The sequence below is a fragment of the Exophiala oligosperma genome (assembly GCF_000835515.1).
Source record: "Exophiala oligosperma strain CBS 72588 unplaced genomic scaffold supercont1.10, whole genome shotgun sequence".
Classification (NCBI taxonomy): domain Eukaryota; kingdom Fungi; phylum Ascomycota; class Eurotiomycetes; order Chaetothyriales; family Herpotrichiellaceae; genus Exophiala; species Exophiala oligosperma.
The window spans coordinates 1,563,569-1,577,340 of record NW_015622827.1 but is presented as its reverse complement, the minus strand read 5'-3'; the positions used below and the strand labels follow the sequence as shown (position 1 = coordinate 1,577,340).

Sequence of the window (13,772 nt, the reverse complement as noted above, 5' to 3'; positions counted from 1 at the left end):
GTGTCTTTCAGGCAGAGGACATTCCTCAAGTGATTGGAACGATAAGGGTTTCCTAGATGCAAGTTCACTCGTATCGTGATCCGTTTCGCCATAGAGAGGGTCAATGCGTGACTTTGCTAGAGACAGTTAGAAACCAACCCGTGACACTTAGATCTCACCATATCACCTTGCAGGCCAGCAAACGAGCGGGGTTGGTAAGCAGGTTCCTTGTATATGGGAAATATCCTCGGCACCATCGTTCATAAGGAGCTCGTCGCGAAGGTTATAAGACCTGAGAAAGGAACGTTGTTTTGCTCCCTATTTTAGTTGGCGGAACGGCTTCTGTCTTGTGAGAAATAAGAACAGCAAAATGGCACCAGCACTGATCGAAGAAAACATTAAGGACTTTGTCGTCCCTAAGAAAGACACCTTGGGACTCCCCGAGCCAGCGCTGAAAAGGTTAACCAAGGCAGGCATTGATTTGTTAAACGGGTACCCATACCGCCCCAATCGACCTTTGTATCTTCAGGATGTGTACAATATTAGAAATAAAGAACGAAAACATGACGATGCAGGTGCCAGAGCGGAAAGATCGAAACACGCACTGTTGTCTGCTGCCACAAAGGTCACCGACTTAACCACCCACATTGGTACGGAGATCGAGGGCCTCCAGCTCAAAGATCTTACAGATCAACAAAAGGATGAGCTCGCCTTGTTGATCGCTGAGCGAAGTGTCGTTTTCTTTCGTGATCAGGACCTCTCTCCTCAGCAACAGAAAGAGCTCGGAGAGTACTATGGCGAGGTCGAGATTCATGTAAACCAACCCCTCCTCGATCTCGTTGAAAGTGGTTCATTATGCTGAGTCGACCATAGCCGCAAGTTCCGCAAGTCCCTGGAGTGTCTGGAGTGACTGTCATCTGGCCAGCTCTCCAAGCCACCGAGGTTACTGCGAGCTTTCGCAAACCAGGTGGTGCATCCCGCTGGCATACCGATCTTGTGCATGAACGCCAGCCTGCAGGTACGTTCTTCCACCCTCTTATGGCCAGCCTAGCTGGAATGTTGTGTTCCGCTGGTCTGAGTCTGCCGTAGGTATAACTCACCTCCACAACGATACTGTGCCACCGATTGGAGGAGACACTCTCTGGGCCAGTGGATACTCGGCATACGAGAAGCTATCACCCGATTTCCGCAAAATGATTGATGGCAAGCAGGCTGTTTATAGATCTGCTCACCCATATCTCGATAAGGAGAATCCAAATGCGGGTCCTCAGTATATTGAGCGGACTCATCCATTGGTTCGAGTACACCCGGCTACCGGGTGGAAAGCCCTGTGGGTTAATAGAGCAATGACTAGTCGAATAGTCGGGCTCGATAAGGCTGAGAATGATCTCATCTTGGGATATTTGTTTGACGTTTATGAACAGAACGTGGATATCCAAGTGAGATTCAAATGGACTCCGGGAACGAGTGCATTGTGGGATAGTAGGTAAAAGAAATGATGTCGTTTTTCTGGTGCTTTGAAGCTGACTAAAGTAGAATCACCATACATAATGCCTCTTGGGACTATGGTGGGCACTATCCTCGACATGGTACACGAGTCACTTCGTTGGCCGAAGTCCCCTATTTCGACCCTAACGCCCCTACGCGTCGTGAAGCACTAGGTCTGCTGGACCCAGACGAGAAGAAGGTGGATGGCATCTTGTTGGAGACTTGAGGGTTTTGAACTGATATCACACAGGGGGGACCAGCGTAAAGAATAGAGGCTCCTCAGAGCGCGTCGCGCCTTGACACAGATCTGGGGTGATGCCAAGTATATGAAGTTGAAAACAACAACCCCATGTCCAGCAAGGTCAGCGCAACATCACGTGATCATCATCCATTGTGGTTGTAGCACCGGGCGATAGGTATTTCGGCCAGACACCCTTGCATTTCGGCCATATACCTAGGTAATTAGGCAAGTCCTCCGAGTACTCTGCAATACACCTATCTGGCCTATTCTCTATGATGCCTATGATGCAGGACCCTATTCTCTGTGATGCCGACGGAAAACGACTTACTAGTTATTTATATGGGGACGAGTTTCTCATTGCATGGCTTGTTGCATCTCACAGGGCCAATTGCCGCGATAAAAATGACGAATTCACGTTGCTATTTGGCAGGTTCTAGTTGCCATTGAGACGTTCCTGGGATGACAGGTCTAGTCGTCGTTCCTCGACGACCTCCGCGGCCTCCGCGGCCTCTAGTCGTCGTCGTCGAGGTTGTCGGCGTCTCGGTCCTCATCAAACTCACCGTTCTCGTGGTTGTCTGTTCAATTACTCTCTCCCACTCACTCGGCATTCGTCGGGCGCCATTTGGCTCATGAGGATGGCGCGGAGCTAGATTTAAGTGCACTACCGAAGAGCAGAGTGAACACCAGAAATAAGGAACCTCTATACGCTAGACTAAAAAGCGTTCGCTTATGATTTAATGGATTATTTCAAAGACACTTCTTTCGCAGTTGAACTATTCTCCTTACTCCCACGTTCCCAATAGGTCATCATAAACTCATCACGAGCAGCTATCCATTCTGCTGAATAGCCATCAGCCTTCTTTGTCGACGGATCACGACCCAAATTCACCCATTCCATGAGCTCTTTGGCGTACTGTATATCCTGCCCAACCAAAGTGTGGAATGGTTTTCCGTACCCTTTCTCTTTAATCCTTTCCTGGTACTCCGCTATCATCTCATCCTTGGCTGGCGTTCTAGCTTGGCCAGAGAATACCGCGGCAATGATAATAGCTTGAAACTCGAAAAGGGAGAATGTTGCGGTATAAAAAGGAACACCTGTAAACGCCAGGGTTGGATCTGGGATATAAAAGATGTCCTTGTGGAGATTATGTAGCATGGTGCCGTCAGTTACCAGAATCTTGCCATCTGCCTCTTCTCGTGGCACGTCGTCACGATGAAATTTTGGCGGGAAGAATGGCAGGGTAAAGTGATAGCCCGTAGCGACAATCACGCGGTCGATGCCTTCAAGCACCTGGCCATCGACCAGGGTGACTTTGCCGTCAATTGCTCCAGTGCTCTCCGAGGTACCGTTTTTAAGCTCACCAAACGAGGCGATTCCAGGCACTCGCACACCATTAGGGGGTAGCCAGGACTCTGGTGTGTCCATGAAACCACCCCTGGTTGACTGGTAAACTTTCTTGGCCACAGGTCCAACTTCTTTGGCAATATCGATCGAAGAGGCGCTCCCGCCAATCAGAAGAATGGTCTAGGAAATCATTAACTTGGGCGAATGCTTCTCTCTAGGTCAAGTCACCTGGTTCTCAAATCCTTTGGGGTTGCGATAACTCTTGGAATGCTGGATCCTTGATGGCCACGCTTTTTTCCATTCTGCCAAACCAGGGATGGCTGGAACCCTCGGGGCATGATAGTCTGGTTTGGCTTTAGCAATAATGATCTAAAAAAATACCTCTGAATGCTTTGAAATCCGGAATTCAGAGGTCATGACCACTCACGTCCAGAAGCAACGACAACGAAATCGAGATCCTGGAGACAGGGCCAGGTTAACCAGCCAAGAATGAAGAGACGGTGCGCGAAACCCACCCAAACGTTCTCTGTCGCCTTGCCAGTGGTCTTATCCCACGTGGCAGTTTCAAGCCTCCAAGTATCGCCTGCTTTCGATACGTTTCTCACTGCAGTATTGTACAGTGTGTCTTCATGAACACCGGTCTTTACTGCCGTATCTTGGATGTAACTAGCCAGGACATTGTGCCTGACAAAAGCTGGAGTGTCAGCTGGCCAGCTGTTGATGCTCAACTCTAGAAACTGGGTCGCAACGTTGTTTGTCAACGTCTCATAGGCAGGTCTGTATCTCCGTTCAGCGTTAGGTCCCTGCACCAACAAACTTCACTACCCTGGAGGCGCGTGCAAAAGATAAGGATCCGCGTTTTCTACACTGTTGTAAAAGACGGAATCCGCTAGTGATGGTTTGACTGATGGGAACGTTGGTTCATGGGGCATTCGAGAATCCAAGATCCTGATAAACGAGATTAACAGCCTCTCAAGCGACAGGACGAGATGTACTGACCAGACCCCTCCAGCCACAGGAGCCCTTTCGAAAACCGTGACATTGAGCCCTTCGGCTTTGAGATGAGCCGCCGTTGTCACTCCAGAAACCCCGGCCCCGATTACGGCTACACGTCGAACGCGCTCAATCATGGTGTTGGCAGGGGATGGTTATGTGTTACGAACAATAATTCAAAGCCTCGCATGACAAAACAGCGGCTTAGACATGGAGTCATGTCGTCTTGGATTGCGCGAATATCTATAAGTGAATGTCGGCACTCTGATCTTGCGAAAGAAACAAGTACTTCATGTGGAAGCCACATGGTTAGCGAGCTTCATGGGATGGCCTTCCGATTGCAGCCAATTGAGTGTTGTCTAGATGGAGGATTGATTCGCCAATAGTCAGGCTTGGCTCTCACGCCTTGCCTGGGACCGATGGTGCAATTCTGATCGGGCAATTCCTTATCACGAGCCATATTCGGCCGAGAACCTACCAGTTGAACAACAGTAACTACTACTTTATTGATACTCGAAGTTCATGGAAGAGTCGTTCCCAAAAGTCCCCTATTGTCGCAATGGAGACGTTAGTCCGCAGTCGTCGGAAGCGGCTGAGAAGTTCACTCATGCGGTCAACTCGGTTACTGGAGTTGCAGCCTCGAGGAACAAGTGGGCGACTGTCAATGGTATCAACAGATATTAGTGACGGCTTGCAGAAAGGTGCTACAGTATGTGATGACCCATACTGGCCTCTTCTACTTATGCCAGGGGGAAGGCAAGCGCTTACTGAGTGCAGGCTTGCAAGACGTGCCGCTTGAAGAAGGTCAAATGTACGAAAGGAAGACCCAGGTGTGCTTACTGTAGCCGCCACGGCTTCAAGTGTGACTATCCACGACAACAACCGCCGAAGTACGAATTTCATTCTGCCATCTAACTGTGTGTGCATCACTGATCAGGGGCAGTGACACACAACGTTCGGGGTATATACAACCGCATCTCACTCAAACTGAAAGATGGCCGGATCAGTTGACTTCCTCCTCCAGCGCATCAGATGGTCAAACTGCTCGGCATACTGGTCAGGGCAGCAACCTCGGGGAGGTAGTATCGTGGAATCCTTGTCCTTCCACTCTAAATTCTTATGCGAATGACTGGCGCGACAAAACAGAGGCAAGCGTCCCGCTGACTGACCTCTGGCATTGCTCATCACATCGTATCGACGATAGCATTGAGTTGCCTCTGACAGACGGTGATACACAATTGCAGTATCTGGGGAAGATGCCAATGTCTTGCGAGGAGTACCGCAAACCCTTTCCCAACGTCATGACCTCCTACAGGCCAAGCGATGTGCGCGATATACCCCTAGCTAGGCAAAGATTCTTCTCCAATGTTGCTACTTTGTACCCTGTCATATGTGAAAACACTCTGCGCATCGCTGCAGACGCGGTCGAGGCAGAGGGATTCCAAGACAACATGCGCTCATGCCTTTTGCTCCTTGTGATTGCTACGATCAAGGCTTTCATGTACGTAGGGTTCACGGAAAGTGGCCTCGCAGATTTTCAGCGCGCAATGCAGGTACGCAGCCGGATCAGTGCCCAGCTAAGTCTGCAATATGTCCATGTACTGGTATTCTCTGCCATCTTTTTGCTGCAGAAGAGTCGCCTACTTGACTTCGCCACTGCGCTTCATAGTGCTTGTACTATGCTCCAGAGTGTCATCAAACGGTGAGGATCCTCGACTGTCACATACATGTTTCACCGTCGAGCTGACGTCGAGATAGGGACCAGATCACAGAAATCCAGCGGCCAAGGAATGAAAGGAACAACTTAAGGTTGTTATTCTGGATCTGTCACAACCTTGAACGGTTAAGACTCCATATGCTCTCAGGTCCAAGGCCTCCCGTTGACTGAGAATAGAGATCTGATGTACGAGATCGACAATACCCTTCCACGGAGTACATTGGCTCTGTTTGAGGAGTTCTTTCCGCTACCTTTACCTTGCGACGAAGCCAACAACAAGGACAGGCCGCCACACATAAACACCCAGTTTGTCTTCTTCTTGGCTGAAATGTCATTGCGTGCTATATTGGAGAGCATTTTGACAACCGACAAGCTGGAAGGTTTTATGAGACACAGCGCTGACCCGGCTCAAAAGGCATGTAGCATGACATTCTCCGTCTCTCCCATAACACAGGAGTTACGGTCGCAACTTGATGCCTGGATACTTCGCCTTCCGGCAAGTCTAAGCTGGTCAGTCGAGCCAGGCGGTGGCGTGCTGTCCGCGCAGAGCACACGCCTGAAGCTCTTATATTGGTATGCCCGGTTTTCGCTCCACCGCCCAATGATGCAGCATACACTCGACGACGAACTATTACAGCTACCTCTTCTACTCTGGGAGCCCTTTCGGGAAGGAGTTCTTCCTGCGCTCAACTTGATAAAAGTATTCATTGCCGAGAAGCCCCACATCGACATATTCATGGCCGCTAGGTATGCAGATCACATAAAAGGCACCGTTGTCGACAGTCTAGAGACACTAGTTGACGATTTATAGGATAATATCTGCAATAGAGGTGTTGCAAAAGACACGAATGACAACTGAATTCTCCACGTTTAACGGGGAGAAGGTGGATGAAATCCTGCAAGAGGGCAAAAAGGCGGTCTCGGCACAATTCAATGATTCTTCGGAGTGGGTGGTTTGTAGATTGTACAACATACAAAAATGCTAGATTCCAACTATAGGTGGAACACTGAGATTGTAGAGAGCTATCCGGCCGTCTTCTGCTGAAAGTATACTACTAAAAATTGAGGTTTAAGGGCCCATAAACAGCCAAAAGCTCAATTAGTTGAGGTAATTTGTGCGAGTCCAACAGCGGAAGAAGTATAAATCTCTACAAGACAGAAGCTTTGGCCACATCTAGATGCCTTCATCCTTGGAAACTACAAAGTGCGCACCTATGTCAAGGGAATTGACGAGAGTAGGAAAGTTAAACATAGTAGTATGAGGTGGACCCCTTCTATCAAAGACTGTTGTTGTGTTGTCTTGTGCCCCGAAGCCTTCATCAGCGGAGTACTATAAAACGGATTGTCCGATTGCGTGAAGCATGGAAGTGCCCAAGCAGGTTTTATAAAAAGGGCATGCCGGTGGTGCCCAATTACGATGAGGCCGCAACCATTAAATCCAGTTCCCTCAATCTAGCCCATAAGCGCCGAAGTCGAGAGAGTTGAGCCTTGGAAGTTGCGGCAATGATACGGACTATTTGGGAACCACCACATCTTCAGACACATCTGAATTGCTTGCCAGGCTAGGGCCAAGTCTATCTTTGAGTTTCGTTTTTCCTGTCCAACATGTCAGCAACCAAGATTGCTTGCAGGGGTTCCGATATCTTTACAGTCTGTTATCCCTGTTTGCCAGGTGCCTGATAAGGAAAATAACTCCTGTGACTACGGCGGTGAATGCAATCGCCGTGGGGAAGCCTTTCTTGTACTCTGGGGCGTCGGTAACTTTCCAAATAAGGAGTGGAAGCCATGCACCCTGCACGTATTGTATAGTGTTGACCACGGCGATGATGAGGGCCCGCTCTTCCGTATCATCAGAGCACACCTCGTTTACCCAGCTATAGAGCCATTAGTACACAATCTTGACCCCTTTACCGGCCTGCAATGTATACACTTACATCAGGTTCAGTGGTACCAATGCAATACCCTGTTGCATGACAATATAACAAAACCAGAGCCACCCTTTGGGGATGTTCCACACGAGCAGTGAAATCCAGATTACCTGCTGGAAAACCTGTGGTCGATTTTGTTAGGTCGACATCGACAATCATCAGGAGGACATACTGCTGCGAAGACCATGACTGGCCATCTTCGCCCATTCAGGGGGCCATCAGAGACCCACGAGTACAATAGCTCAGCAACAACCATCACTGCAGCTGTGGTCGTGGGATAAGTGTTGATCTGGCTGATCGTGTATTTTGGGTGCTTCGATGCCTTCAAGTAAAACGAGAACATTGGCTGGCCAATGCCCCCTGCGCCTCCCCCAAAGCTGTCATAAATGTCATTCAGTCTCCGGTTCTGTCTAGGTTGCCAATGAACTCACACAGTCATGAGAGGAAAAACCCAAATGTGCCATCGTGAAAAGATCTTGAGGAGCTTTTTTTCGAGAAGCCTTGTTTACTCGCACGGCCAATTCTTTGAACCCGTTCCAATGCAATTTCTCTATCCTGAGAAGAACTTAGCACTGAAATCACAGGCGTCATCATCTGGTGATGGAAGCTTACCCTTGCGTTCAGATACCAGGCGCGGGTGTTATGGGGTTGGTCAGGTAAGAAGAAAATTGTTAAGATGGCAATTGGCAGGGAAATAACGCCATCAATGATAAACAGCCTGACAAGTGTGATTAGCGGAGACCTCTTGCAAGCCAGATCAGTCTGGACAATGTCTGGGAAAGGTCACCATTGCCAGCCTGCATAACCGTGTCTTCCTCCTAGGCTAATCACCGCAGCCATGAGGTAACCCGAAAACATTGTAGCAATTGAACCAGAAACGTGAAATATGATGGAGCGTTTGGCAAGTTCATCTCTCCCATACCAAGAACCAAGCATGTAGAGAATGCCAGGGAAACTGACGGTCTGTTAGCTGTGGCATTGTGACTCGATATGGCGGTAGTCGAAACAACAACCGACACGACGAGGGTAGATGTTGGAGGATAAACTTACAATCCCGCCTCAGCTAAACCTACCAGGAAGCGCAACGCATACAGTTGATGGACAGTAGTGACTCGACAGGTACATAGCGTCAAGATTGACCATATCAGCTCCAGGGCAGGAATCCAGATCGATGGCCGAATCTTGGTAAGGATGAGGTTGCTAGGTATTTCGCCAATGATATAGCCGATGGTCCAAAGTGTGACGGCGTAGTTATACTGATTGCCCAGCATATTCAAGTCTTCTTTCCTACTCGAAGTCAACCGTTGTTTGCCTCCCTATCGCACGACGACCTTACATTCCAGATACATAGGCATTATTGATATTTGCCTGATCAAGGAATCTGATAAAGTACCCTGATGCGACAAGTCAGCAGGCTAACGGAGAGGCATAGCCCAGGGTTCTTTTGTCGCCAGCTACCACATACCCAGGCAAGTGAAGGTAAGAATTCCAGCGTCGAGTTTGAACAGAAACTTCCGCTCCTCGGCCGGCTTATCGAATGTGTCCCATACATAGCTCTTCCATGATCTCTGCTGCGTGACCAAATCACTGGCGGCGAGTCCTTGGCCAACAACGACCGCTTCAGCCTCCTTCAACATCTTGAGAATTAAGATAGAACGATGTATAGTAGATAAGCTAGCTTTTCATATCGTGCAGACCAAGGAAAAGGATCTTAGAGCTAGATTCAGGAAACATAGCGATTGAAGTGGCACAAGACATCCTATATACCATTCTCACCTGAGATAAAGCCCCATAGTGAGAAATTGTGCAATAACAAGCTACTCAAACGCAATATGATGGTTGTTATCAGCCTGTCCTTTGCGGCGAAACCAACAAATACCGGAAGCCCGAAATCTGCATCATCATCTGTTCGGCTACAATAGAGAAATTGCCGCCCAAAAGACCATCCAACCCGCCCGCCCCCCCTTCCTCTCCCACACGCCGTAGGCCTCCTACCTTAATTGCCGGATTGTCTTCTGGCCAATGGATACGGACCATCAGGATACTCATTTATAAGCTGCCATCGGTTTCTTGCAGTATGTAGCGTTAGTGGTAGGAGGGCTTAGTTGAGCATGGCATGCAAAAGACCCATCATGAGATATGAAGGCATGGACCGACAGATAAGCGGCCGTGCTGGCGTGCTAGATCCAATCATTCCTCGGAGCAGTCCGTGTGCAGCCAATCAGTGAGTTGGAAAAGTTACCAAGTATAAGCTTCTCCCGCAAGGCGTGCTTGATGGCGTGCTTTAGTGGCAGCATGTAAGATAGCATCCCGACAATTCCAGCCCACCTCACGATGTTTGTGTCTGGGCAGTTCAATCTATAAGTCCTAGGCCGCTGAACAGTAGAAGTGACAGAGCATCCTCTGTGACCTTCACGCACAATAACAGCCATGGGCTCATATCAAGCAACGATCAATGTCGCCATCATCGGAGGAGGTCCGGCCGGCTTGGCGGCAGCAATTTCACTGTCGAAGCTGCCGTTTCTCTCGACTGTCCTCTATGAGCGGAATTCTGAGCCTCAAGAAGTTGGAGCAGGCATCAGCCTAAGTTATAATGCCTGGAAGGTTCTGGATCTGCTAGGGGCCGCCGACGGAGTCAAAGGCTTCTCGAAAGCTGATACACGTCAGAGGTAGGGACACAAACAAAGGTTCGATATTGTATTCACATGTCTCATTTAGGAATGGTTACACCGGTGAAGTCATTTTGCTGCAACCACATCCAGAGAACGGTGATTTAGATCCTCGTGGGGCCATCAGAGCTCGCAGAACTCGGCTTCAATCTGGTCTTTTGGAGAAGGTTCCGGATGGAGTGATAAAGTACGGGAAGAAACTGGTGTCGGCGCAGAACGCTGGCTCAGAAGGCGTGCGCCTGTCGTTCGAGGACGGGACGGAGGCACTTGCAGACTTGGTGATTGGAGCCGATGGCATTCGTTCCGTCCGTTCAAGCCACCAACCTACCAAATGCACTCACTGACAACAGAGGGAACAGGTGATCCGAAAAACACTCTATCCAGATCACACGATCCATTTCACCGGTCAGCCACCATTTCCATGTATAGCGATTCCACTGACTGTAACTTGGGGATAGGAAACACGGTCTGGCGGACCCTTGTCCCGAGATCATCTCTCTCACACATACCTGACGTCACCAATGGGACATCATGGTGGTATGTCAAGGGTGGACATGCCTATTTGTCAGGAGTCGACGATTCTTCCGAAATTCCTCTCGAGAAACAGCTATTCGAACTCTCTGTGAGATCCTACCACGAGCCTGATATCCCAGGCCGGACGGTATCGTGGGGGATCCCCGCAACAAACGAAAGAGTGCAGGCTCGCTTTGTGGTTCGTCGTATACGTCAAGAACCATGGCAACGGCCTTACTAACAGACCTTTTGACAGAAATACGACCAAAGGGTTCGAGATGCAATTGCAGCTGTCCCGGAAGGAGCGTGGAAGGAGTTTGCCAATTACGCAGGTCCTGGCCCGGAAGAGATTACTGGGTGGAACAAGGTGGTTTTAATAGGGGACGCTAGTCACCCGCTCCATGGTACCCCCCTAGTCCTCTTGATACAACTGAAGATGCCAATACTCTATATTTAGGTGCATTTGGGTCTGGAGCCACGTTCGGCATGGAAGATGGGTGGCTTCTGGCGCAGGCGCTCGAGCACGAATATTCGCTCGGATCGGAAACGCTGGTCGAGGATACGCTTCAGGCCTTCGAAGAAATCCGCCTTCCTTATTATAAGAGAATGTATGTCCAGACCGGGCGCACGTAGCAAAAGCCAACAACACGACGCTTACTGACAATATGCTATGTACAGGTACAGGTATCTTGACGCCCAAAGCGCGAGTGCTAAAAAAGCCGAGGAAGAAGAGAAGACTTTCGAGGAACTTCTTGAGCTCAGATTCAAGTCGTTTGGTATCGGGCAGAAAGACAACCTGAACTGGATCTATAAGCATGATATCGGAAAAGTCTGGTCTGACTACTTGAAGGGTATCAAGGAATTCCATGGCTAGAGATCATAGTTAAGACTTCAAGACACAAGGGTAACCTCGAAAGAGACCCATCTTGGAGAAAAGCCGACCCAGCGACCGTAGATATCATGGATCATTCGAGACACTTGTCGTTGGTAGAACACCACTGAGATAACGCCACGACCAAACTAAATTAAGAAGTACAAGTATTGGTCCTGGCTCTCTCGTGTCGTTTGGCCTCTACTGTGACAACTTCGCGCTTAGAACTACGAATGACCAGTGCATCTACCTGGCGAGGGTGAGGTAGGGAGGCGCCGCTCACCCCCTCGATGCGGAGGGCTCGTTACACTAAGTCAAATGGCTCTCTCACTTGTATCGGTAACTCCTTGCCACATGCCTTGACCGGACAGTGACCATCGATAGGTTCCTCGTTCGGACGATAAGTACGAACCTCTTCCTCGTTCGCTAATACGACCAGAACATCGATATCCCTAACCTATTCGAAGAGGAGTAGCCAATCTCGCCATTCATCACTTGTGCAATAATTCTCTGTCTCGGCTTACTTCTCAATTCTTGATCAAATCGAGACGTTGAGAAGTCGGGATTTTCAAGATCGGTGGAGTTTGTGAAGGCTGACTCGGGACGAAACTTCTGAACCCACTCTTTGATAAATTCTCAGGTGGTTGCGTAGCAGACACCTCCTTAGGTACAACATCTGGTCGCGAATACCTTGAAAGAGATCGCCTTGGGTTTCATTGTCTTCTGCCTCGAGCTCTCGCTTTTCGAGGTTCTGATAGACGTCGTCCGCAGCTACCAATTCACTTGCAATTTCTAATGGTAGCGTGATTGGAAACCCCTTAATGCGGCTGCAAGCATAGCATCAATAAGGCGGACACGAACATGTATTGCTGAGGTGCCGAAATGGAGGGGGTGACAGAAATGTGGGCAGGCAGCAGACCAGTTTTGAATGTGAAGGGCGTTCTCGGCGATCACAACTTAGTGGTTCGGGTCGCCCACATGATGCTGCGGACGTGTCTTCTGCAGTAGTTTCAGGCGGTGCCTCCCACAGCATCGACTATTTTTGGAGAAGATGCCGCTCGAGACATCAGGGGAGGACTTCGCGATGTCGAGAATGACCGCGGAAAGTGAGCGTGGAGCACGGCATTGAGTATATTTCTTTATCGCAGTAAACAAAGACAGATGTGGGCTTTTTGTGACGTAGCCACACACGGAGCAGCACGCTTACGGGCGACCAACCTCGCTTTCGCGACCAACCTCGAAAGCGAGGGTGCAGTAGGTGGAATCGGCAGGCGAGAACCGACAACGACAGCGGAATGTTCGCAGTTCCAATGAGCGAATATAAGCGCGGGTCAAAGGGGGGAGGTGCCTTTTATATAGCACTCCTGCTGTGTGGACTCATGGCGCCAAATCTTGCGCCCTCACAGCACGCTCTCAGCCAGGCTATTATTGCAGTCAGGCGCCTCAAACCCTGGCAGATTTCCGAAAGGACACCGTATTCCGTGCACTACTCCTTCCATGCTAGAAGGCAGTTTTTGAACTTCTCGATGAGCAGCAGAATTTATATTGTATCACAAAAGGTGGTCCATAGTGCTTCGATATTGAGCGTAGCATAATCTAGGAGCTAGTCCTGAGCGGGTTCCATGAGTAATGTCGAGTGTTTACTTGGCATCCACAGATTTTTCTTACAGTGCTTAATCGGATTCCTGGTAGTAGGCTCCCCTTCGTAATGCCCGACAGCACGTGGTTTAACCCTTACAAGCTATCTTCTTTGAAATGACTAAGCTCTGGTCCTTCACAGGGAATAGTGTATGAATTTGATGATGGCTCTGTGATTAAGGTGCCATTTCAGGATCCTGTAGGCGATGGCTCTACCACCGACGAAAAGATCGATCACCCTGTGCTGTCACTGAGAAGTTTCAAATGTTTTAAGCAAGAGTGCCGGATCTATGAACTGCTGTCGAAGCATCCTCATCCAAACGTTGTAACCAGATTTCAGTGCAGCAAGCCAGACTGCATTGTCCTCGAAAGGGTTAAGCCACTTCAGAA

The 13,772-nt window shown here is 49.3% G+C and overlaps 5 protein-coding genes across 6 annotated transcripts; 3 read left to right on the top strand and 2 right to left on the bottom strand.

Moving 5' to 3' along the window:
* Nucleotides 1–224: 224 nt before the first annotated feature.
* On the top strand, nt 225–2,165 carry PV06_09720 (uncharacterized protein). The gene is made up of 4 exons (XM_016411185.1): nt 225–793; nt 853–997; nt 1,069–1,465; nt 1,516–2,165. The coding sequence occupies exons 1-4, from the start codon at nt 350–352 to the stop codon at nt 1,691–1,693; spliced, it is 1,164 nt and encodes a 387-aa protein (XP_016258992.1). The 5' UTR covers nt 225–349; the 3' UTR covers nt 1,694–2,165.
* Nucleotides 2,166–2,450: 285 nt separating this feature from the next.
* Nucleotides 2,451–4,183, bottom strand: PV06_09719 (uncharacterized protein; the record flags this gene model as incomplete). Its single annotated transcript, XM_016411184.1, has 6 exons — nt 2,451–3,233; nt 3,282–3,397; nt 3,481–3,511; nt 3,569–3,830; nt 3,879–4,001; nt 4,053–4,183. The coding sequence occupies 6 exons, from the start codon at nt 4,181–4,183 to the stop codon at nt 2,451–2,453; spliced, it is 1,446 nt and encodes a 481-aa protein (XP_016258991.1).
* Nucleotides 4,184–5,115: 932 nt separating this feature from the next.
* PV06_09718 (uncharacterized protein) lies at nt 5,116–6,574 on the top strand (the record flags this gene model as incomplete). The annotated part of the gene is made up of 3 exons (XM_016411183.1): nt 5,116–5,748; nt 5,805–5,888; nt 5,941–6,574. Exons 1-3 carry the CDS (start codon nt 5,303–5,305, stop codon nt 6,572–6,574), a joined length of 1,164 nt encoding a protein of 387 aa, XP_016258990.1. The 5' UTR covers nt 5,116–5,302.
* An 834-nt stretch (nt 6,575–7,408) lies between these two features.
* PV06_09717 (uncharacterized protein) lies at nt 7,409–9,328 on the bottom strand (the record flags this gene model as incomplete). The annotated part of the gene is made up of 9 exons (XM_016411182.1): nt 7,409–7,637; nt 7,698–7,813; nt 7,864–8,057; nt 8,207–8,246; nt 8,304–8,409; nt 8,479–8,646; nt 8,742–8,978; nt 9,028–9,085; nt 9,157–9,328. 9 exons carry the CDS (start codon nt 9,326–9,328, stop codon nt 7,409–7,411), a joined length of 1,320 nt encoding a protein of 439 aa, XP_016258989.1.
* A 691-nt stretch (nt 9,329–10,019) lies between these two features.
* Nucleotides 10,020–11,884, top strand: PV06_09716. 2 transcript variants are annotated; one of them, XM_016411180.1, is made up of 7 exons: nt 10,020–10,360; nt 10,410–10,665; nt 10,720–10,765; nt 10,819–11,072; nt 11,130–11,277; nt 11,331–11,481; nt 11,552–11,884. In XM_016411180.1, the coding sequence occupies exons 1-7, from the start codon at nt 10,122–10,124 to the stop codon at nt 11,745–11,747; spliced, it is 1,290 nt and encodes a 429-aa protein (XP_016258987.1). In that variant the 5' UTR covers nt 10,020–10,121; the 3' UTR covers nt 11,748–11,884. The 2 variants fall into 2 exon arrangements, with proteins under 2 accessions (XP_016258987.1, XP_016258988.1); XM_016411181.1 differs by having other exon boundaries at nt 11,130–11,481.
* The last annotated feature ends 1,888 nt before the right edge of the window (nt 11,885–13,772 follow it).